The 24,862-nt window shown below is 43.2% G+C and overlaps 1 protein-coding gene across 2 annotated transcripts in view; it reads left to right on the top strand.

Moving 5' to 3' along the window:
* The first annotated feature begins 450 nt into the window (after nucleotides 1-450).
* Nucleotides 451-24,862, top strand: part of LOC127577187 (beta,beta-carotene 15,15'-dioxygenase-like) — a 31,172-nt gene continuing 6,760 nt past the window's right edge. The window contains exons 1-9 of one of the 2 annotated variants that reach the window (XM_052028151.1): nucleotides 451-529; nucleotides 11,431-11,515; nucleotides 12,777-12,906; nucleotides 14,843-14,990; nucleotides 15,684-15,831; nucleotides 17,393-17,607; nucleotides 21,493-21,756; nucleotides 23,270-23,375; nucleotides 24,441-24,535. In XM_052028151.1, the coding sequence (XP_051884111.1) occupies nucleotides 11,470-11,515; nucleotides 12,777-12,906; nucleotides 14,843-14,990; nucleotides 15,684-15,831; nucleotides 17,393-17,607; nucleotides 21,493-21,756; nucleotides 23,270-23,375; nucleotides 24,441-24,535 (1,152 nt within the window). In that variant the 5' untranslated portion in view covers nucleotides 451-529; nucleotides 11,431-11,469. Of the gene's footprint in view, nucleotides 530-11,430; nucleotides 11,560-12,776; nucleotides 12,907-14,842; nucleotides 14,991-15,683; nucleotides 15,832-17,392; nucleotides 17,608-21,492; nucleotides 21,757-23,269; nucleotides 23,376-24,440; nucleotides 24,536-24,862 lie in introns of both variants that reach the window. The other variant, XM_052028150.1, reaches the window with a different exon arrangement.

Raw genomic sequence — 24,862 nt, 5'->3', positions numbered from 1 at the left:
ATTTCCCCTTCCTTGGAGCAGACTCGATGGGCCGAATGGCCTGCTTCTGCTCCCTTGTCTTGTGATCTTGTGAATAAGGATATTATCTGTATTTGGAAAGTTAATAAATTGGGAAAAATCTTGCCAGATCGGTGGTGATATCTGACGTGTGAAACTTTTTGGTGAAGGGGAAATCCAGAGAAACTAATTCTCAGGAGAATCAACTTTACAATTAGTGGTTGAACGAGCAGCAGAGGGGAAGAATCAAAGCATTCGACGTTGAAATGGATCTTATTGTTGCAGAAGTGATGAAAAACAAAACTGTCACTATGGTTTGGTCTGGTCTAGCTCCAGGTTTGTTATTTACTTGTGTCAGAAGCCGACAGCTTGGTGGCGCTCAGCAAGTGGGCGAGACTGTATAAAAAGCGAAAGGTTTGCGGTAGTCCGGACACTGGGTGTAGTCACTGCCCATGTTGTGTCGACATCATGCAATCGCTGTTCAGTGAAAATAAAAGGGAAACGCCAGAGGCAATCAAAGCAGAAATTCAAGGTGAGGAATACTGTACATTGCAGAATAGACGAGTGACCTGTGACGCAGTCTCGTGTTTAAACATGTATAAGTATTTGTTTATTTCAGTTATTTTAAGTTTACTGCAAGAGGCAATTAGCATTAATACTGCTGCGAAATGCAGGAATTAAGCGAAATTAATCACACTGTGAACTTACTGAGTCTGATTTGAAAGCCACTGATTCCCGTGTAACCTGTTTCACTTTTAATCCCTACTGCTTTCTGTGAGAATTTAAAACCCATCAAAATCAGAAGCGATAAACTGGTGGCAAGCACTTGCTGAGATCCATCCGGGGAGGAGGGGAATAAACTCCTCAGGATGTTTGGCTATTTCTTTTCCTCCAGAGATGGTGTGATCTGCCACCAGATCGCTGAAAATGAATACACTTATTTTAAAAATTGCACCAATTTAACGGTTGTACAAAAGCGAAAGCAGAGCGTATAAATAAAACGGCACATCACTTCCAATCTATCGAATTTGCAGCGTTTGCTAGTTTACCTTCAACACCAATGTTAGAACACCAACGTAGTAAATTACTGAGGAGAAATCATGGTTGCTCGAGATGAGGAAAACAAGTGGAGATGGTTTGGAGGACATTCGTATTACCAGGGAGAAGGTATTTGCAGCATTACAGTGCATTAAGGTGGATAAATCCCCCAGGGCCTGACCAAGTACATCCTCAGACTTTGTGGGAGGCTAGACAAGAAATTGTGGAGGCCCTTGGGAGAATATTTGCTTCATTGTTCGCCACTGGTGAAGTTCTGGAAGACTGGAAGGTGACTAATGTTGTTCTGTTGTTTTAAGAAGGGTAGCAAGGACAAGCCAGGGAGCCACAGGCTGGTCAGCCTGACATCAGTAGTGGGGAAGTTACTGGAGAGAATATGAGAGACAGGATCCACCAACATTTGGATAGACAGTCTGATTAGGAGCAGTCAGCATAGCTTTGTGCGTGGAAAGTCGTGTTTGACAAACTTTTTAGAGTTCTTTGAAGAGCTAAGCAAAAAGGTAGATGAGGGTAGGGTGGTGGATGTTGGCTATTTGGACTTTAGCAAGGCCTTTGACAAGGTCTTGCATGGTAGGCTGGTCTGGAAGGTTAGGTCCCATGGAATCCAGGGAGAGTTAGTTAGGTGGGTTCATAATTGGCTCGGAGGTAGGAAGCAGAGGGTTGTGGTTGAAGGTTGTTTTTCAGTATGGAGGCCGGTGACTAGTGGTGTGCAGCAGGGGTCGGTGTTGGGACCCTTGTTATTTGCTATTTATATCAATAATTTGGATGTGGATGCAGTTTGTGAATGACACACAATTAGGAGGTGGTGGTGTTAGTAGTGAAGAAGGTTTTCGTAGATTACAGGGGGATCTTGATCAGTTAGGGAAGTGGGCTGAGGAGTGGCAAATGGATTTCAATACAGATTGATGTGAGGTGATGCATTTTGGAAAGTCAAACCAGCGTAGGACTTGTATTATGAATAGTAGGGCACTAGGGAGTGTAATGGAACAGAGTGACCTAGGAGCACAAGTGCATAGTTCGTTGAAAGCAGTGTCACAGGTAGACAGGGTGTTGAAAGACGTTTATCACTCTGGTCTTCATCAGTTAGGGCATTGAGTACAGGAGTTGGGACATTATGTTGCAGTTGTATAAGTCATTGGTGAGGCCACACTTGGAGTACTGTGTACAGTTTTGGTCACCCTGTTATAGGAAAGACTTGGTTAAACTGGAAAGAGTGCAGAAAAGATTTACGAGGTGTTGCCAGGACTAGAGGGCCTGAGTAATAGGGAAAGATTGGCCATGCTAGGTCTTTATTCCTTGTATTGTAGAGGAATGAGGGCAACCTTATAGACATGATTTAAAATTATGAGATCCATAGATAAGGTGGACAGTAACAGTCTTTTCCGCAGGGTAGTGGAGTCCAAAACTAAGGGGCACAGATTTAGGGTGAGAGGGGAAAGACTTACATGGAACCTGAGGGACAACTTTTTCACGTAGAGGGAGGTGAGTATATGGAATGAGCTGCCAGATTAAGTGGTTGAAGCAGGTACAATAATATCATTTAAGAAGCACTTGGATTGATACATGGAGGGGTGGGGCTTAGAGGGATATGGGTCGAACCCAGGAAATTGGGAGTAGCTGAGTGGGCATTGTGGTTGGCATGGACTGGTTGGGCCAAAGGGCCTGTATCTGTGATGTATTGCTCTGACTCTAATTAACAATATCAGGCCTGATACTGATAAGCCCAAACAATAACTTCTCTGCTTCAGATATAACATCTAACATCTTGTAGTAAAGAACTGCTGTAACTATATATGATCATGATCAAAGTCCACCACACGCATTTCAATGTTGATTGTATTCACAAAAGCTTAATACAAACCAATACTTCATTAACTGCTGCAGTAATTAAAATTTCATATGATTTTCCAAAATAGTCATAAATTTCTCATATGTCCCATCTATTTGACTACACCTGCTCCTCTTGGCACTGCAGTTCTCACTTTGGTTCTCTGTAGACACTAGACATTTCCCATTCTCTGTCAACCTTTACAAAGCTAGAAAGTCATTACCTCTCACCATTCTTCTCTTGATGGTTTCTGGTGCATAGAACTCAGCCTTCACAGTTCTTAGCCTTTTGCTGCACCATGGCTACAATGCAGTGAGATGACATTGGTATATCCAACCCTCAAATAATATCAGCATGGAATCTTCAGACTCCATAAGTTGGCTCCACACTGTAACGTAGATTTCCTCAATGCACCCAGCTCAATCCAAGCCTAGATCAGGCCATTTAGAAGCTCCATAAACAGCACACCCTCTTCCAAGACTTGTGCAGTCTCTTCCAACAGAGCCACAGCATGCCACTTGATTGAAATGGATTTGCTGCAACACCCAGTATAGAGATTTTCATTTTCCATCTTGCCAGTGGATTCTAACAATAGTACTGTCAGAGAATCTCCTCTGCATGTTTTAGCAAAGCCATTTCAATCAAGTGGAATGCTACTGCTGTGTACCACAGCTACCGAGTTCTGGTGGTAAAGGGGATGAATGTTTGTGATGGTGGGTGACTACTTTGGACAAAACAATGCCCAGTTTCTTGACAGTTATTGGAGCTGCATTCATCCAGGCAAGTGGAGAGATTTCTGTCACACTGCTGACTTGTGCCTTGTGATTGATGAAAAGGCTTTAAAGTGTTGGGAAGTGAGTCATTCGTCACACTGGAGTGTCTTCCACTTAATGCACTGATAATCTCATGAATGTTTTGCACGTTTCTGAATGTCCCTAATATAGTAACAGTATAGACGTTGTTGCTGTGTTCTCTGCTGGGACCGCAACAATCCCACTTACTCTCGGGAACATCTCCATCCATTTCACATACAAACACCTCTCATGCATTCACCAACATTTTTGTAAAAGAGGCAAAGGACTGAAGAAGGAGGAATCCAGTAGGAGAGGGCAGAGGACCATGGAATCAAGGGCCCTTTCCTACTGGATTCCTCCTCCTTCAGCCCTTTGCCTCTTCCACCTATAACCTCCCAGCTGCTAGCTTCTCCCCCTCCCCCACACCCCCCTACCTTCCCCCTCTCACCTGGACTCGCCTATCACCTGCCTGTACACCTACACCTCCCCCTCTCCCAACCTTCTTATTCCAGCTTCTGCCCTCTTCCTTTCCAGTCTTGATGAAGGGTCTCGGCCCAAACATTGACTGTTTATTTCCCTCCGTAGATTGACCTGCTGAGTTCCTCCAGCATTTTGTGTGTGTTACTTCAGTTACTGACCCTGCCTCATTCCCTAAGAGGAAGTCCAATATTGCACCCTCCTGAGTAGGGCCCTCATTGACTCGGGAAACTTTCCTGGACACATTTCACAAATTCAACCCCATCGAGGCCCTTAACTCTCTGGGTAGCCCAGTCAATACCACAGAAATAGTCAAAAACTCCCACTAATACAACTCTATTATTCTTACAACTGAGCAATTTCTCATCACACCTGCTTTTCAAGTTCCCGCTGACTATTGGGGGGTCTATAATATAGCCCCACTAGAGTCATGCTCCCCTTCTTGTTCCTATGTTCTACCCAAATGACCTCACTGGACAATTCCCCAAGGATGTCGTCTCCAAGCATTGCAGTTAAGTCCTCCCTTATCAAAAAGGCAACACCCCCTCCTCACTCACTTGTACCCCTGTCACACCTGTAGCATCTGTATCCTGGAACACTGAGCTGCCAGTCCTGCCCTTCTCTCAGCCATGTTTCTGTTATGGCTGTAACATCCCAGACCTCAGAGCCAATCCACACTCTGAATTCATCAGCTTTACCTGTTAATCCTTGTGCCTTGAAATAAACACAGTTTAACTGAGTATTCCTTTCCCTGCCTTTACTGTGCCGCTGGCTATCCTGATTACTAACAGGCTCCTGCTTTATCCCATGACTTGCTCCTGCTCAGAGTCCCACACCCCCTGCCAATTTAGTTTAAATTTTCCCATGTAGCACTGGCAAATGTCCCTGCAAGGATATTGGTCCCTCTCTGGTTCAAGTGTAACCCGTCCCTCTTGTACAAGTTGCCTCTACCCCAGTGAGATCTCAGATGGTTCAAGAACCTGAATCCTTGCCTCCTGCATCAGCTCCTCAGCCACAAATTCATCTGGCCTATCCTTCTATTTCTGACCTCACTAGCACGTGGCACCAGGAGTAATCCGGAGATCACTGTCCTTGAGGTCCTGCTTCTTAACTCCTTACCTAACTCCCTGTAGTCATTCTGCAGGACCTCACTGTTTGTATTACCTGTGTCATTTGAACCAATGTGTACAACAACCTCTGGCTGTTTGCCCTCCCCCTTGAGAATTTTCTGCAGCTGCTCAGAGACACCCTTGATCCTGGCACCTGGGAGGCAACACACCATCCTGGCGTCTCTTCTGTGGCCGCAGAATCTCCTGTCTGCCTCCCTCACCATCAAGTCTATCACTATCACCCTGTCTGACTGCACCCTTTCCCTCTGAGCCTCATCCAGTTGCAGTGTCAGAGACCTGACTACTGCCGCTAGGCCCTGTCAATTAATTGTCATATAATTGAAAGGATTAAAAATGGGTAGATACATGTTTTGCTAAATTTTTAGTTATTGTTTCTTTTGTAAATAATTAGTTTATCTTTTTTAAAAAGGGGAAGCAGTGTAGCACAGATTGAATGTGTACATACCTTTAAAACTGTGCGTGCCACATGTTATTACTTTTACTATATTTTATCAGCTGTTGGTTGAGTGTTGTTCACCATCAATAAAGAATGTTCATGTCAAAGCTCTGAACCTTACTAAACATCGATATAGAAGAGTTTTTGGATGTGACAGGAAAATTTGTTTAAATGGTGGCACTGTTACTTCGGGAGTACCGGAAGTCCCCGACTTACGAATGCCCGTACTAACGAACCAACCTTCGTGGTCGGTTTGTAAGCGGGCCCGGACCCCAATCCTACCACGGTGGCGGTACACCTTCTTTGTCCCAACCCCGGGCCAAGTACGCATGTGCAGCTGGGGCCATGTGCAGCCGCAATCCCCAGCCCAAGTGCGCATGTGCAGCTGCAATCCCCGGCCGAAGTGTGCATGCATGGCCGTGATCCCCGACCCAAATGCACGTGCGCGGATACTGTTCCAAGTTACATACAAAATCGGGTTACGAACAGTCTCAAAAACGGAACTCGTTCATAACCCGGGGACTTCCTGTACTTATTAAGCAATAGGATTTGTACAGGTTGGCTAATCTGCCCTTCCATTCATTCTGGCCCTACCTGCACACCACCGCACCACTGTGTAACAGTACCACTACCTGAGTCCTTGGCACAAAGGACACGTTCTGCACATGGCACACTTCCCAGAAGCATCTAGAGCAATGTGTGATGTCCACTCCACCTGCCTCTTAAAGAACATCTATTTCCCTTACTTCACTGCCATCTATATTGGTTTGTTGGACTGTGTTGATAGAATTTGGGGATTTACATGTAGAATGTTTGAGTAGATTGCTCCCATGATGTTGCACTTAATTTCAGTCTCTGACCAGCAGAGACTGTTGCTGGCATTGTAACAATTATTTTATGTGGTTAGAGATTAACAGAGAAGTCCCAATGAGACCGTCTGCCTGTGGACTTTGTCTCCATTTATTGGTTGGCAGGTTGCCTCCTGGATGTGCAGATTGCTTTCATGTGATGAGTGTGCCAAATTCAGATGCATGAAAGGTCATCATTTAAACTAAGTCTTCAAGTACAGTGAAAAGTTATCACCATTTCATAAAGATAAACTGTCAGTGCTGCTGAACTGTCAGTACTGCTAAACTTCTGTCTTTTTGAATGAGATGTAATGCCCATTTTAGAGAAGGCTGCCTTATGGAAAAGGTTTTATTTTAACATAGCTACTGGGTTCTTTGTGAGATTGGATGTTTATATTTTTATGCAGTTTGTAAATCATTCATTTATAATGGAATCAATCTGGGTTACTGACAGAAAGCAGAAATGTGCAAATATAAAAGTTATAAACTGCTCACAATTTGTTTCAGATCAAGAACTAAGCTGCTTAGCACTTGCTTTAAACAAGTGATACACATTGGACATCATACATCTTTTTTTAAATTCAACATCCTTTGTCAGTTGATCGAGTTATTTTCCAACAATAACATCCTTTGAATAAAAGGTAGTTTGCTGATTTAATATGAATGAATATAGCCATTAGATTGGACAAATCTGGATTGTGTCAGGTAGGAAAAGAAGTTAGGAAAAAATCATTCTAAGGTTATGATGAGTAAAAACAAACTATATTTGTATTACAGCTGTCAGCAATTGCCGTTTTGCCCTCTCACGTTGCAGGTTTGCAATAGAAAAGGGGAGTAGGTGTATGTGTAAATGATGGGGTGAGATGGGGGAAAATCAGGAATTCTAAAAAGAAAAATCAGAAATTCTTCTGGTTCCCTCTTCATCCTAGACACTGTACTGTGTAATCGGAGGCTGTCTATGAAACTCTGATACTGAAGGAAATGTTTCAGTCTGTGGGTTCTGCAGCCAGATTCTCTGTTCTTAGAGAATATATAGCAATCAGATATCTCTTGAGAGGCAGAGTTGAAATAAGTGCTTCAGCCCAAGAGTTAAAGGGCACACATCTTACCTCTGGATTCTGCTGCCTTTGTGCCAGAAACTCAGAGGTGCACGTAGAGGACCAAACATTTCCACAAGGAAACCTGTGTCTGTGCCGCTAAGCAGTGCTGGAGCATTGTTGAATTTTCACCATGTAGCCCAGAGGCAGACACTGCTCTCACTTCTGAGATAGGTTTAAAGTTCCATCTGTGGAGATATGCCACACTTGCAGTTGTGGGGACCTACTGTGGGACAAAGCATCATCCTCCATGAGTTTATGTTCCGAAAAAGCAGTCCATTATACAGTTGTTACGTACCAACAACAACAGAAACATAATGAGCCATGTATAAGTGTTAGAATCTATTTTATTAGTAACTACTTGTAATAATAAGAAAAATAAAAATGTTAGATATTAAACATTGACCCCATAAATATAAACCCGAAGTGTGTGTGTGGCAAATTCCCAAACCCCAAGTCTAGGAATAGTTCTCAAAGTTCAGTTCAGCAAGTCATAGGGTAGAACGCTGAGCAAAGGCTTGTGCAAAACCACAGTAGATTGTAGAGAGACTGTAGAGAGAATGTAGAGAAACTTTACGAAATCCATATGTTCCATGATGGAACCCAAACGACATCTCAGTCACCAGTGAGCTCCATTTGTTCCAAAGTATCTGCCACACCGAAAGCATTCGATACGTGGCCGCCCACAGAAATACCTGTATTCCAGTACAGGTTAACAACAAAGTGGACTCCACTTTGATTGCTCCAAAAATTCATACATGGATTACCGTGACAGACACAGCTATTGCTCTTCATCCATCGATGTAAAGACCAACAGTCAGTCTCTCTCTCTCCCCGTCTCTTTCTCTCTCTCCCCCTTTTTCTCTCTCTCTCCCCCTCTCCCCGTCTCTCTCTCTCCCTCTCCCCGTCTCTCTCTCTCTCTCCCTCTCCCCGTCTCTCTCTCTCTCTCCCTCTCTCCCTCTCCCCGTCTCTCTCTCCCTCTCCCCGTCTCTCTCTCTCTCTCTCTCCCTCTCCCCGTCTCTCTCTCTCCCTCTCCCCGTCTCTCTCTCTCCCTCTCCCCGTCTCTCTCTCTCTCTCCTTCTCCCCGTCTTTCTCTCTCTCTCTCTCCTTCTCCCCGTCTTTCTCTCTCTCTCTCTCCCTCTCCCCGTCTCTCTCTCTCTCTCCCTCTCCCCGTCTCTCTCTCTCTCCCTCTCCCCGTCTCTCTCTCTCCCTCTCCCCGTCTCTCTCTCTCCCTCTCCCCGTCTCTCTCTCTCCCTCTCCCCGTCTCTCTCTCTCCCTCTCCCCGTCTCTCTCTCCCTCTCCCCGTCTCTCTCTCCCTCTCCCCGTCTCTCTCTCTCTCTCTCCCCGTCTCTCTCTCTCTCTCTCTCCCCGTCTCTCTCTCTCTCTCCCTCTCCCCGTCTCTCTCTCTCTCCCTCTCCCCGTCTCTCTCTCTCTCTCTCTCTCCCCGTCTCTCTCTCTCTCCCCGTCTCCCCGTCTCTCTCCCCCTCTCCCCGTCTCTCTCCCCCTCTCCCCGTCTCTCTCTCTCTCCCCGTCTCTCTCTCTCCCCCTCTCCCCGTCTCTCTCTCTCTCTCTCCCCCTCTCCCCGTCTCTCTCTCTCTCTCTCCCCCTCTCCCCGTCTCTCTCTCTCTCTCTCCCCCTCTCCCCGTCTCTCTCTCTCTCCCCCCCTCTCCCCGTCTCTCTCTCTCTCCCCCCTCTCCCCGTCTCTCTCTCTCTCTCCCTCTCCCCGTCTCTCTCTCTCTCTCCCCCTCTCCCCGTCTCTCTCTCTCTCTCCCCCTCTCCCCGTCTCTCTCTCTCTCTCCCCCTCTCCCCGTCTCTCTCTCTCTCCCCCTCTCCCCGTCTCTCTCTCTCTCCCCCTCTCCCCGTCTCTCTCTCTCTCTCCCCCTCTCCCCGTCTCTCTCTCTCTCTCCCCCTCTCCCCGTCTCTCTCTCTCTCTCCCCCTCTCCCCGTCTCTCTCTCTCTCTCCCCGTCTCTCTCTCTCTCTCCCCGTCTCTCTCTCTCTCTCCCCGTCTCTCTCTCTCTCTCCCCGTCTCTCTCTCTCTCTCCCCGTCTCTCTCTCTCTCTCTCTCACTCCCTCTCCCCGTCTCTCTCTCTCTCACTCCCTCTCCCCGTCTCTCTCTCTCCCTCTCCCCGTCTCTCTCTCTCCCTCTCCCCGTCTCTCTCTCTCCCTCTCCCTCTCCCCGTCTCTCTCCCTCTCCCCGTCTCTCTCTCTCTCTCTCCCTCTCCCCGTCTCTCTCTCTCTCCCTCTCCCCGTCTCTCTCTCTCTCTCTCCCTCTCCCCGTCTCTCTCTCTCTCTCCCCCTCTCCCCGTCTCTCTCTCTCTCCCCCTCTCCCCGTCTCTCTCTCTCTCTCTCCCCCTCTCCCCGTCTCTCTCTCTCTCTCTCTCTCCCTCTCCCCGTCTCTCTCTCTCTCTCTCTCCCTCTCCCCGTCTCTCTCTCTCTCTCTCTCCCTCTCCCCGTCTCTCTCTCTCTCTCTCTCCCTCTCCCCGTCTCTCTCTCTCTCTCTCTCTCTCCCTCTCCCCGTCTCTCTCTCTCTCTCTCTCTCTCCCTCTCCCCGTCTCTCTCTCTCTCTCTCTCTCCCTCTCCCCGTCTCTCTCTCTCTCTCTCTCTCTCTCTCTCCCCGTCTCTCTCTCTCTCTCTCTCTCCCTCTCCCCGTCTCTCTCTCTCTCTCTCTCTCTCCCTCTCCCCGTCTCTCTCTCTCTCTCTCTCTCTCTCTCCCCGTCTCTCTCTCTCTCTCTCTCTCTCTCCCCGCCTCGCGCTCTCCTGACTCTCTGTGTAAGCAGCCAGTCCAGCTCCAATTATAGTCTTGCCATCCTGTAGCTTGTAGATAGTGTGCGCACACACACATCACCACTCTACTGTCCAGGTACCTTAAAGGGACATTCACCAAGTTGCAACCTGGCTCGTAACACAGTAAACAAAACATCTACTGAAAAGAATAGAGAAAACACAAGCTACGGCAATTTCTCTCGGTAAAACCAGGGTAATTTAGCCAGAACGATCCTCCACTCACTGCATTTTCAGAAGAAACCACCATGCTTTTGTTGGGAGAAGTTGCTGTGATTTCCATATCCTCAGTTCTTGGGTGCTTCTTTTAAAGGTAAATGTAGTATGTTCACTGTACACTAGACTTTGTCTCAAATGGCCCACGCCATGACTAACTCATTTGTTGATGTGATCTTGTCAATAAATTCAATTGAACATTAAATTCTTCCACTTCAAGTAATCCCCACACCCCTTCCACCAACCCCGCCCAGCCATACTTTCCTTTCCTAGCCTATCTCTTTTTTCTACCCTTTTTCCTTTCTCTCCTCACATTTGACCCATCCCCCAGTGGATCTGCTCTCCCCACCTCCCCCCTACCTGCCTATCACTGTCTCTTATCTGCATATACCTATCACCACCTTGTGCCTATCCCCCTCCCCTCTTTTGTCAACCTATCACTGCTTTGCTTTTCCCTCCTATACATTGGCTTTCCCTTTTCCTATCTTCAGTCCTGAAGAAGGGTCCTGAACCGAAACGTTGACCGCCTGTCTTTCTCCACGGATGCTGCCTGGCCTGCTGAGTTCCTCCAGCATCATTGTGTTTTTCATCTAGATTTCAGCATCTGCAGTCTATTATTTCTCCAATAAATTCCTTGTTTTTCTTAATTTGCATGCAATAATACTTACAGTGCATTGAATTTCTTTGCTATAACCCTTTTCTTTAAAAAAAACTGATAAATATAGAATATGAAATGATTTTAACTGATTTTTATTTTAACTGTAAATAGGTGAAATTCCAACATGGCTGCAAGGGATACTCATTCGAAATGGACCAGGCATGCATAAAATTGGAGACACTGTCTACAACCATTGGTTTGATGGGTTATCATTGTTACATAGTTTCACCTTTGAAAATGGTATGTTAATATGGAAATGATAAAAAGCAGGACAATGGACAGGAAATGTCTAGAGGGATATAGGCCAAACATGGGCAAATGGGACTCACTTAGATGGGCATCTTGGTGTGGACGAGTTGGGCCAAGGGGCCTGTTTCCATGCTGTATTACTGTATAATTATGGGCTTTATCACTGTCTGTCTCTTTAGTTATGTGTTCTTCAAGGAAGTAAATTGCTTCTGCAGTCTCTTGTGTTTCCATACAAAATCTAGATTCTCTTTTTTTTTAGAGGTTCCATTGTGAAAGGACTGTTTATATTTGCTTATCTAGTTCAACTGTGTTGCAACTCAAAATAGATATGGAGTTTGTAATGCTGCAATAATGAGAACTGTGATAGTGGTTAAAGAAATGTTGCCAAAGCTTAATGCTTTGACGGTGTGTTTTGATGCTTCTAGTTTGATTTGGTAATGGCACACGGGAGGAGATCGGATCTGTCATATTATAAATGAAGTGAAAGTGATAATAAGTTTTCATAGTGACATGGGGTACACATGATCCTTGGTGTTAGATTCCCTTGCCATTCAGTGTGCCATAGTTCAATAGAGAAATACAGAATCTATTTGGCCTATTGTGCCTGTACTAGTTCTCTGCTAAAGCCATCAAATGAGTCTCAGTCCCTCACTGGCTTTAACTATAATCAGAAAGAAGTAGTTAACTTTAAGTGAGGATGGAAGGAATGCAAAATTAACAATGAAGTAAATGTTAAAGAGATGATCTTATCAAGGAGGAGCTGTGTCCAACAGCCTTACAGTGTGTTTTCTATACACATGCATTTGAAGAAATTCATCCTTAAGTATTCCAATTTGTGAGGCACCAATTTGAAATGGAGATCGACACTAAAACTCCAGGGAAATTGATCAGTTACTTACTCTAAAGGGAGAATGGAGGAGTTGAAGCAAGGAGGGATACCGTGATCAGCTTCAAGTAAATAAACATATTTTGCACTCTGTATATGTTCATCAGCATTCAATCTTATATTAGGATGGGTGTTAGTCATTCCAAACTACAAAATGAATGTAGGACCATTGGATGTAGGAGAACTTGAAGCAGTACATTTGAAGCAGATCATAGCATCTAACATAACACTTCAGATTCTAAATGTCCAAACCTAGAGTGGAGATTTGAAAATCTTTTTCTATAAACCACAATGTTACTAGCTTTTATATTCTTAAATCCAGGTGATGTGTTCTACAGAAGCAAATATCTCAGAAGTGATACTTACAAGCATAATATCGAAGCCAATAGGATTGTCGTGTCGGAGTTCGGCACAATGGCTTATCCAGACCCATGCAAGAATATTTTCTCTAAGTAAGAAATGAAATACTAATGTTTCCTAATTAGTTTAATTTTCAATTACGTTGATACCATGTAACTAGAAAACTGCAGCTCAAGAGGATCTTAACTGAAGCAACTTAAAATTAATTCTATTGATCCATCTCTCATTGTATCCTTATAACTTTGTCCTTCAAATATTTCTTCTATTCTCCCTTAAAAGCAAGCAGGGAAAAAAAATGATGCTCATGACGCTCTTTGTCAAAAGCACTTTTCTCCCAACCTCCTTTCACTTCCTTAGTGTTGATTTTAAATTAATCACTTTAGTTATCAGTTTCCTAACAAGAAACAGCTGTCTATTTACCATTTCAAAGTTCTTCATGATTGTAAAAATTTCTATTTAATATACCCATTTATTCTCTACTTGTGTGACTATTTCCAGCATTTCAAATATTTTCTTAGAGCTCTGGACTCCCAATTCTGGCTCACTTCTGGTAAATCCATGCTAAGTGCCTCAGTAGCATGTTTACCTCTTTTAATATAGCCTCCATGTGACCTGATAAATTGTTGTTTAAATTCATAATTACATAATGCTTTTGTACCTGTGTCTCTACTTACTAAACAAACAAATTCTACTGGCTCTCTTTTTAGTTTCCAAAGCCTTCCCTTTTAAGTGCACCAATTTGCCAGCTCAATACCCACACCTTGCCGAACTTGCAAATGGCCACTTCAAGCTGCATAGTTCAGGAGAGCACTTTCTGAAGGATTGTCCGGATCATCTGAACATAAGCAGTTTTGCTTTAGCTGTTCATTGAGGGACAAAATGAATGAGTGTTGATTATGAAGTGCTCGTCTTTTTTGTTGTTTTCCAAATATTCCACAAATTTCATCCAGGTTAAAATAATCTATTTAAAGCAAGGGCAAATGTTGATCCATTGAGATGAATCATTTCCTGTAGTCCAAGTGAAATCCATTGAACCTAATTCTGTAGTCTTTTTGTTCATGCTCACATATTTCCACCTGAATCATTCTTTGGAATATCTTCAGGCAATTCATGTGCGTGACATCTGCCGAACTGCAGATATCTATGTAATCTGTTATTTCTTAAAAGTACCTTTGCTAATATTATCAAACTGACTTGCCTTTCAAATTTCTGAGCTGGCTGCCCTTGGCAGGCCTTTGCATTTCTAAATGTTTCTTAACTTTATCTCATTCCCAGCTCCTAACAGTTGCCTGCAACTGTCATTGGACTTACTGGTCCAGTTTTCCCTTCTCACTTTTTGGAACAAGTTGTTATTATCAGTTTAGTTTCCATTCACTCATGTGGAAAAGTTTGCACATGTGAAATACACTTAAAAATTATCATCGGAACCTCTGAAAGTACTATCACAGATTTCTTTCAACAACCTAGGTGAATGATAACAAGGATGAATAACCACTTTAAGTTCCACTAATTTTTTTTTTACAAAAGCAATTCATTTCTATGGTTATCTTTAGAGATTGTTATATTGTAATCTGGAATTGGTTTATTATTGTCACTTGTACCGAGGTACAGTGAAAAACTTGTCTTGCATACCCTTCATACAGATCAATTCATACACAGTGCATTGAGGTAGCACAGGGTAAAACAATACAGAATGCAGAGTAAAATGTTACAGCTACAGAGAAAGTACAGTGCAGGTAGACAATAAGGTGCAAGGTCATAATGAGGTAGATTGTGAGGTCAAGAGTCCATCTTATTGCACAAGAGAACCGTTCAATAATCTTATAACAGCGGGATAGAAGCTGACCTTGAGCCTGGCGGTACGTGCTTTCAGGCTTTTGTATCTTCTGCCTGATAGGAGGGGGGAGAAGAAGAGGGAATGTCCGAGTTGGATGGGGTCTTTAATTATGCCTCAATCTGACTTTGACTCAAAATTTAAAAAAAAGAAATTATTTAAATATAAGCAATGACTTTTTTTTTATCTTGCAGGGCATTTTCCTATCTTGCGCATGCTATTCCTGATTTCACTGATAATTGTTTGATTAACATAATCAAATATGGCGAGAATTTCTATGCTTCATCAGAAGTCAGCTACATCAGAAGAATAGACCCAAGGTCACTTGACACATTGGAAAAGGTGAAACTCTTGATTTATATCTTTGTGAACTACATGGCCTATATCTCTCCATTCCCTGCCTGTTCATGTGTTTGCCTAAATGCCTGTTAAATGTCATCATCATTTCTGCCTCCACCACCTCCCCGGTAGTGTGTTCCAGACATCTACCACTCTCTGTGTATATTGAAAAAAAGTGCCTCACACACCGCTTTTAAACTTTCCCCTTCTTAGCTTAAAGCTGTGCCCTCTGGTATTTGACATTTCCATCCTTGGAAAAAGACCATCTTACCCTATCTGTGTCTCTCATAATTTTTATACTTCCTTCATGTTTGTCCAACCTCTCTTTATAGAGAATACTCTCTAATCCAGGAAACATCCTGATGAATTTAGAGCATTTAACTAACATACAAGGTTGGAGGGAAATTAAAAGGATCTTTGGAAATGTTCCAGAATTCAAACACAAATCTCCATTTTGTAATCATCGAATCTCTTCAGGGAAAAAAAAGGAGCTACATTGCACAATGCCCAGTCACAACATATTTGTTGTGTATGAAACAGTTTTCCTTTTAGCTTCTTTGTGCTTTCCAACATTCATTCAATAGAATTTTTGTTAATCAGTTATTTTTCTTAGAGAAAAGTTACAAAAGAGTAAATGATATTGAATGTTCAAAGGTGAAGAGTATTTTAATTTACTTTTTTTGCATATTTAAATAGGTTGACTTTGCAAATTATGTCCCTCTGAACCTGGCAACATCTCATCCACATTATGATGGAAATGGAAACACCTACAACATTGGCACGTCCATAGCAGAGAAAGGCAAAACAAAATACCTGATTGTGAAAGTACCAACTATAAAGCCAGGTAAATGAAAATCAAAATAAAATGGAAATAAGAAACAAATAGAGAAAGTACTGGAAACTCAGGGCAGGCAGCATCTGTGGAGAGAGAAACAGTTATTGTTTCAGGTCAGAGATCTTTAGGTACTTTTTTGACTATCAGATGAAGGGGTTTTGATGTGAAACATTAACTCTGTTTCTCTTTCCACAGATATGGCCTGACTTGCTGAGTGTTAATGGCATTTTCTGTTTTCATAGGAAGCCAGGTAGTTCCACAGACCCACAAGTCGGAAAGAGTGTTTTCAGTTTTTGTTTGTGTGGTTCAGTGTGACTGTACATTATGACTCTTTTAAATGTCTTTCCTTTCTCATCTGGGTTTTTGTTAAGGTGAATTATTTATGGAAGAAGTCCTGCCTGAAGAGTTAAGGGGAAATCGATAAGTTTGGAGGAGGTTTGGGATATTTCATTCATTCATTTGCCCCTCGCTCCACTCTGCTTCCCTCATGCTTTTCAATGCAAGTTGGAGCAAGAGGATCAGGCTTGGTGGGTTTCACTTTGCAGCAGCAGGACAAACTGCAATCATTCTCACTCAGTTTTGCTCCTCGTGATTCATTTGTTGACTGAACTATCTGCTTTCTCAATTCAATGCTTAGTTATTGTATGAGCACCACATTGTAAAAATAATGCTAATAACAAAAATAATCATAATATATTACAGTATAATATGTATTATAGTATTACTAACTAAATTCATATATGCACTACAATTAACTGAGTCCAAAGGGGTTCCCACTGATTGCATTAATTGCAATGCCGATGTGAGCTGATGCTGTTGCATGCTGTGAGGGTGGGGTGAGTTGTGGGCCTTCAGCTCGGAGGCCAGCCAAAATTTTCAGCATAGGCAGGAAACAATAACATCAAACAGTAAGACCAGCCCCACATGTTAATGTTGATGCCTTACAGGTACTTCAGCAAAGGTTCAGCAAGAAAACAATAAATATATCATAAAATTCTGTAGCCAGTAAACTTGCTGATGTTTTTCAGCCCATCTTTTTGTTCTCTTTTATCATTCTTGACAGTTGGCCACACACAACCTGGAAGCAGACACTTTGCATAGAACCCCACTCTTGTAAAATTTCCTTTTGTTTCATTCTTCTCTGGGCTATGTCTCTGAGAGCTTTGGTGATTTTTTTTCTGGCAGTTGGACAGGAGGCTAAGTGGATGATTACACCCACCCACCTACCCACACCACCAACCGAAGCAATCTAATTGAAGTACCTGTAATATTGCCCCAGGTGTGAGTAGTGACCTCAGCACTTACCAACAAATCAAGCCTGAGAACTTCGAGGTTTCTGGGGCTCTTCTGTTCACAAACCAAACCCACTGAGCTCTTGAACAGTCAACACATTTGCAGAGCTTCAACGTAATTGTATCTGAATAAGAGAAATAAAACTACTATAATTAAGAAGTAACTTGAACTTCGGATACTTTCTTTGTATATTACTTTGTGTAATTTCGAAGTACAATACTACCTTTTAAAATCAGCAATTGTGTAACCAATGTTTCATTCCTCTTGAATCACACAGATGACAAGAATGCATGCTTTAAAAACTGTGAAATATTCTGTTCCATTCCTTGTCACTCACTTCTCAGCCCCAGTTACTACCACAGCTTTGGTATTTCTGAAAACTACATAATCTTCTTAGAACAGCCATTTAAACTGGATATACTCAAAATGGCTACAGCCTACTTCAAAGGAGTGAACTGGGCCAGCTGCCTGGGTTGGCACCCAAAGGAGAAGGTAGGTTTTTTTGTTTCATTTATCATGTCTGGCACTATGGTAGTTAAGTTACAGATCTGGTATCCAGAGGCTTGGAGGTTGATCCAGAAGCAAGAGACAATCTCTCTTGCAACTGGAGAATTTAAATTCAAGTGAGTAAATAAAGCTGCAAGGAAAAGTTGGTACCAGTGAGATGAACATAAAGTAGGAGCAGGAGTGAACCACTCGGCCCCTCAAACCTGCATTACATTCATTATAATCATGGCTGATCTGCCCCTGGCCTCATTTCCCCTGCCAAGTTTCATCCTTAAACTGCACTTTATCCCCTCAATTTAAGTCCATTTTTACACAACAAAGGTCTTGAATTTATGTCGCATCTTTATAGCCTCAGAACATCTCAAAGATTGTTGCAGCCAACAACATAGTTTTGAAGAGTGGACATTAATTCAAAGTAGGATCAATCTGCAGACAACCAAGGTCCCACAAATCATAATGGGATCAAGATCAGATGATCTGTTAACTGATGTTGATAGATGGTTAAATGTTATCTATGACACTGTGAATGACTCCCTGTTCTTCAAAATTTATATTGGGAACCTTTACTTGAATCTGAGAGAGGGCTTTGGTTGAAATATTTCATCTAAAAGGTGACACCTCTGATGATGCAGCCCTCCATCAGTACTACACTTGAGTGTCATTTCACATTGTTGTGCTAGAGTTTGACCAAACCCACAAACACCTGGTTCAAAGAGAAGAACACTAACCTTGAGGTGATGGTGCGCCAGTGTGATGTTGGAGAGGAAATTCCAGCTTTTTTACCAAGCAATGATGAAGGAACAGTAATATATTTCCAAACTAGCAGTGTGTGACTTAGAGGGGAATGTGCAAGTCATAGTGTTCCCACATGTTAGCTGTCCTTGCCCTTCAAAATGCCAGTGAAAGTCATCATAGGAAGTTGTTGCAGTACATCTTGTGGATGGTAACCATTGCAGCTATGGTGAAGGTCGTGAAGTATTCCACCATCTACAAGGCACAAGTCTGATGGAAAACCTTTGGGATATCAGGAGGTGAATCACTCATGCAGATTATCCTCCCTCTGATCTGCTGTTGCATCAACACTCTTTATGTAGCTGGTTCAATTGAATTTCTGGCCATGGGTGACCCCAGAATATTGATCAACACACACAAGATGCTGGAGGAACTCAGCAGGTCAGACAGCATCCATAGAGGGAAATAAACAGTCAATGTATTGGGTCGAGACCCTTCATCAGGCCTGGAAAGGAAGAGGGCAGAAGCCAGAATAAAAAATGCCAACAAAAAAAGGGGGAGGAGCACAGACTGGCAGGTGATGGGTGAGTCCAAGTGAGAGGGGGAAGGTGGGCGGGTAGGGGGAGATGCAGGAAACTGAGAGGTGACGGGTAGAAGAGGCTTCAACCCATCTCCTTCGACCCTTTGAGGAGGAGGAATCTGGTAGGAGAGGACAGTAAACCATGGAATAAATGGAAGGAGGTGGGGCATTAGATGGGCAGGTCACGGGAATGAGGGAAGACAAGGGAGTGGGATAAAGAGGGGAGGGGTTACCGGAAGTTGGAGAAATAGATGTTGAGGCCGTCAGGTTGGAGGCTACCAAGGTGGAATATGAGGTGTTGTTCCTCCAACCTGCGTCTGGCCTCTGTGGCAGTAGAGGCCATGGATAAACATGTCAATATGGGAGTGGGATTTAGAACTGAAGTGGATGGCCACCAGGAGATCCTTGCTTTGGCGGTGGACAGAGCAAAGGTGCCTGACGAAGCGGTCACTCAATCTGCGTCTGGTCTCGCCGATGTACAGGAGGCTGCATTGGATGCAATAAATGACACCGGCAGATTCACAGGTGAAGTGCTGCCACACCTGGAAGGACTGCCTAGGGCCCTGAATGGTGTTGAGGGAGAAGGTGTAGGGATAGGTGTAGCACTTAGTGCAGTGGCAGGGTTAAGTGCCGGGAGGGACATGGAGTCATGAAGAGAGCAATCCCCGTGGAAAGTGGGGGAGGGGAAGATGTGCCTCGTGGTGGGATCCTGTTTGAGGTGGCGGAAGTTGCAGAGAATGATGCATTGGATGGGGAGGATCATGGGATGGTAGGTGAGGACAAGGGGAACCCTGTCCCTGTTATGTCGGCGGGGGAAGGGGTGAGGGAAGCATTAATGGTGGTGGAAGGGAAATCCCATTTACTGAAAAGGGAGGATGTCTCAGAAGTCCTGGAATGGAAAGCCTAATCATGGGAACAGAGGCGGCGGAGGTAGAGGAACTGGGAGAAGGGGATAGCATCCTTGCAAGTGACAGGGTGAGAAGAGGTGTAGTCAAGGTAACTGTGGGAGTCAGTGGGTTTGTAAAAGATATCCATAGTAAATCTGTCTCCGGAGATGGAGACAGAGATCCAGAAGGGGGAGAGGGGTGTCGGAGATGGACCAAGTAAATTTAAGAGCAGGGTGGAAGTTGGAGGCAAAGTTGATGAAATTGATGAGCTCAGCACAGGTGCAGGAAGCAGCCCCAATGCAGTCGTCAATGTAGTGGTGATGGCAGTGACCTTGAATGTCAGGGGTAGCAGGTTTACCTTCTCTTGTTGAAAGTCATTGCCTGGCACTTGTGTGCTCAAGCCAAATGTTGCTTTACATTGTCCCCCTGAAGTATCATCGTGCTTTACAGGCAAACAATTATTTATGGAAAATTGGCAGTACGGTGGTGCAGCTAGTAGAGCTGCTGCCTCAATTCTGGTGACCTGGGTTCAATCTTGACCTATGTCTGTCTGTGTGGAGTTTGCATGTTCTTCCTGTGATTGCATGGCTTTCCTCCCACATCCCAAAAATGTGTGGGTTGGTAGGTTAATTGGCCACAGTAAATTTCCCCTAGTGTGTAGGTGAGAGGTTAAATCTGGGGGGTGGGGTGGTGCGGGGGTGGAGTTGATGGGAATGTGTGGAGGGTAAAATGGGTTAGTGTGGGATTAGTATAAATGGGTGGTTGATGGTAGGTGCAAATCTTTAAATTCTAAAGGATCTTTAAATTCCAATTGAGAGAGCAGAAGGGGCATTAGTTTACACATTTCATTGGAAAGATGCCTTCTCCAACCATAGCAATCCCTCAGTACTCTGCTGGATTATGATCCAGTATATAGGGTGGGACTTGAACCCATAACCTTCAGCCTCAGAGGCAAGGGTGCTAATCAACCATATCACCATAGGTGTAAACTTTGGTGTAATTGTCGATGTGAACAATGGAGTTACAACAATTTGACTTGCCCTTTACTGCCCAGAGCAGTTTACCTGCCCCTTTGCATCAGGAGATTGAAAAGCACTGCTGGTTGCCTCCCAGTGTAAGTGCAAGCCATCAGCCCCCTCCGAGGTCACTGCTTGACCTCCCAGGCTCAGGCAGAGTCTTTTCATTCCACGCCAATGGCAGGTGCGTGTTGCTGCAAGCCACAAAAGCAGCTCCACATTCCTTTAATAACTTTTTGTGAGAGGTGATTGATTTAAAAAGAAAATAAAAAGTAGTCTGGATGTCTGGGCTGTGCTTCAGATATGGACCAGTGGGCTGATGTACTGAGCTTCACCTGGCATATACCTTGCCAGCCATTTGCTCAGCAAACTTTTAATTTTAACCCCATGCACAGCAGGACCATAGACATCCATGAAATAATCCATCTAAGGTTGTAGCTCCTTACCATCCATCAAAGCAGACAGATTTGGCCTCAGAGTAGTTTCATCCATTCTTCTGGCAACCAAACCATTATCGTCCTGTAGACTTGCAGCTTTAGTTTTAGGTATGAGGTTCAAATTGGGAACTTTATGAATCAAACATTAGTTGTCAACTGTGGAACCTCAAAGCATTGTGGTTCTTAAATTCACTCCAATATCAATTTATGATTTTCAGACCTATATTCATATCATAGACAGAAAAACACAGAAGGTTCTGCCCACGAAGTTCTGCACTGATGCGTTGGTGGTCTATCATCATGTCAATGCGTATGAAGAGAACAGCCATTTGGTTTTTGACATTATTGCATATGAAGACAACAGTTTGTATGAAATGTTCTACTTAACAAACATGAAGTTGGCTGATAATGAATTTAAGAAAGGCAAAAAGTTCACTTTTCCACAGTGCAGAAGATTTGTAATTCCCTTGGACATTGACAAGGTAAAGTTTCAGCTACATTTCTGCAATAAACTGTCACTGTAGAGAAAGCATTGGTTGCTTTGGGATGTCCATCTTTTTGAATTAGACGTATTTCAATCATATAATTCCAGTTTGTGTTTCTTATTTAATGGTGGTGAAACAACAGTTAAGTTGTTTTTCTAGTAATCTTGGACTAACAATCGGGGCAGCTGAGTTCAAATCTCACTAATGGCAGCTATGGGATTTAACTTCAGTTGATAATCTGGAATTGCGAACAACTACTAGGAGTTTTGGCAGTGATGACCACAAAGACCAATGCACTGTCATAAAATATCCATCTGGTTCATTATCCTCTTTCAGGAGAGGAAATCTACCGTCCTTGTTTGGTTTGGCCTACATGTGATTGCAGACTCGCCCAAATATAGTTGACTTGTAAAATGCCTTCTGAAATGGCCTGGCAAACCACTCCTTTGTCACTACCAATTTCTCAAGGGGCAACTTGAGATGAGCAATAAATACTGATCTTGTTAGTGATGCCATTAAAAAAAAAGTAAATAAATAAATTCTGTTTCTGTACAGGGTTCCAATGGAGTGTAGTTCTACAAAATGGAAAGTTAAAGCAACTCCAACAGGGACAATGAAAAATCATGCCCCATGTACTTACGGCACGCTTTTCTCAAATAAATCCTTTAAGAAGCAAAGGACTTCTAATTTATACCCTTAGGGAGTGGAGTTACATCTGCCCAGGATCCTTAACAAATGATTCCCCTAACTTGGAAAAAAAAGTACCCTGTGGCATAGACCATTTCGTTGTTGAGTTGGCCTCTGCCAGGAGTAAACATGGATAAAGCATAAGTGACAGGAGATATTTTGAATGATGCATTCCTGTAACTTCATTCTGTGCATTATTATTCTATATTTGGGGACATATTCACAGACATCTTAAATACTGCGTAAATATCTGCATGGTTTCATTTGAAGGCTGGCAGAATTCTGGAAATGAAATCTATTCCACTGGTACTGTCAATAATTAAATTAACTTCTGTTTTGCAAAATTGTGGTAAGGCATTTCAAACCCACATTATATGAAACAAAAATCTTCAAAGGCACAAAAAAGCTATCCTGAAATTATATATCAAGTTATTGATAATATCATCCAGATCAAAGAAAAACAAAACAGCCTTCCCTTATGGTTAGTAGATAATGGTGCTGCTCTGTGGTTTTGTAAATAAAGGTTTCAAATTCGTCTCTTCTGGAGTTGGTCAGTCTCAGTTTGGATAATGGTAGTATAGCAAGACTGGCCTTGGCAATCCCCTTGTAATGAGGAGAAGGTCTGTGATTGAAGTCCTGTGATCCAGTCTTGGAAATTGGCCATTTGCAGACATTGGGTAAGCACATTGAAAGCTTGTTGATGCTTGCAATTTAGATTGTTGTGTGGAACAGTATCGTGGGATGAGGTGTTTCTCTTTAGATCTGGAGTCTAAGGAGAGAAGGTGGAAGGCTTATCTACTGTAATTGCTTGTTACTTTCTTAGAACACTGAGATCAGCACAAACATTGTCAGAATTGATGGCACGAGAGCACGGGCAGTGAAGGAGCAAGATGGATATGTGTACTGCACACCTGAAGTGTTATTTGAAGGTAATAACAAGTACTTATGTTGCATCTTTGACAGAAGTGTTCTCTCTGTTGAACCACATGAAATATTAGGACAAGTACTGAAAAGCTTGGTCACGGAGGTGGGTTGCAAGGAATTCTTTAGAGGAGGATAGGGAGTTAGAGAAACAAAGAGGCTGAAGGAGGGAATTCAAGAGCCTTGGCAGCTCAAGTGGCGGAACAATTAAAATTGGCAATGCACCTTGCGGCTGCCACTGGAGGTACAAGGACTATCTTTGAAGGTTGTGGGACTGCAAAAGGTTAGAGAATTGGAGAACGATGAAAGGATGAGAATTTTAAAATTCAGGTGTTTCTTGACAGCTGTAGGATTGGGCAGCAGAAGAACTGAGGTGGGGTCAAGTTGGGCATTGTGGGGAATGTAGAAGTGGAGCATTCTCGGTGGTGTGGATGTAGGTTTATTAATGCATCCTCTATCCAAAACAAGCCCAGAGTGCCTACCAACCTGCATGTCTTTGGGATGTGGGAAAAGTCAGTGCAGCCGGAGGAAACCCACACGGTCACAGGGAGAACATGCAGCACCAGGTGTCAGGACTGAACCAGGGTCACTGGAGCAATGAGACAGCAGCTCTATTAGCTACACCACTGTGCTAGCCCATAGATTAGTTAGTGTAGTTTGATTCAAAATGTTCGTGCAATCACAATGGGCTCTAGACCTTGGTAATTGTACGTTGCCTTTCAAAGGCTTGGGAAGTCTGAGGTGTCAGAAGACATACACCAAGTTTGTTCTCAGTTCAGGCCCAAGAGCATTCCTGATCTTAGCTAAACTTAGTTGAAAGGATGTAGGACTTTGAGGAAAGGCACAAAGATGGGAAATAAATAGGCAGTAGACGTGCTTACAATTATGCTGCAGCATAGAGGGCATAAATCAGTCACCCTTTTTCAACTGTAAAGATCAATTACAATGTTAAACAGAAAATGAAATATTGGCAATTCAGATCCATATTGAGGATTTGAAATTATTATTTTTAAAAAATTCAAAAAAATGTAATAATGCAAATGAATTGCTTTACTTATCACTTTGTTTTCCAGGAATAGAGCTTCCTCGAATAAATTACGATTACAATGGCAAGAAGTACAGGTACATTTATGCATCCAAAGTTCAGTGGCAGCCAATTCCAACAAAGGTAATTTCATATGACTCAGTTCCTTGTGTATTCTTCACTAATGAGTAAAGATTTTGCCTTTTTGTGAATTGAATCGTAACATCTAAGTCTTTTAAAATGGGTGGTGACTTTTGCCTAAAATACCTCCATCACCTTTTCTGGAGATGGTAAAAGGTCCTTTTGCAACTGTGCAAGGTCTGCATCAATGATTGGCTTGTTTCAGCAAGATCTGAGGGAACCTGCATGTGCATTTGGTTTCCTTGGCAGTCCCATTGGAGAATGTTGATTTGCCTTTGCAGGAGATGTGTGTATTTGCATGGAAGTTTGCCATCCATCCTACATGAATGT

Source organism: Pristis pectinata, chromosome 13 (assembly GCF_009764475.1).
Source record: "Pristis pectinata isolate sPriPec2 chromosome 13, sPriPec2.1.pri, whole genome shotgun sequence".
Lineage (NCBI taxonomy): Eukaryota > Metazoa > Chordata > Chondrichthyes > Rhinopristiformes > Pristidae > Pristis > Pristis pectinata.
This window is presented reverse-complemented; position numbering and strand designations above follow the sequence as displayed.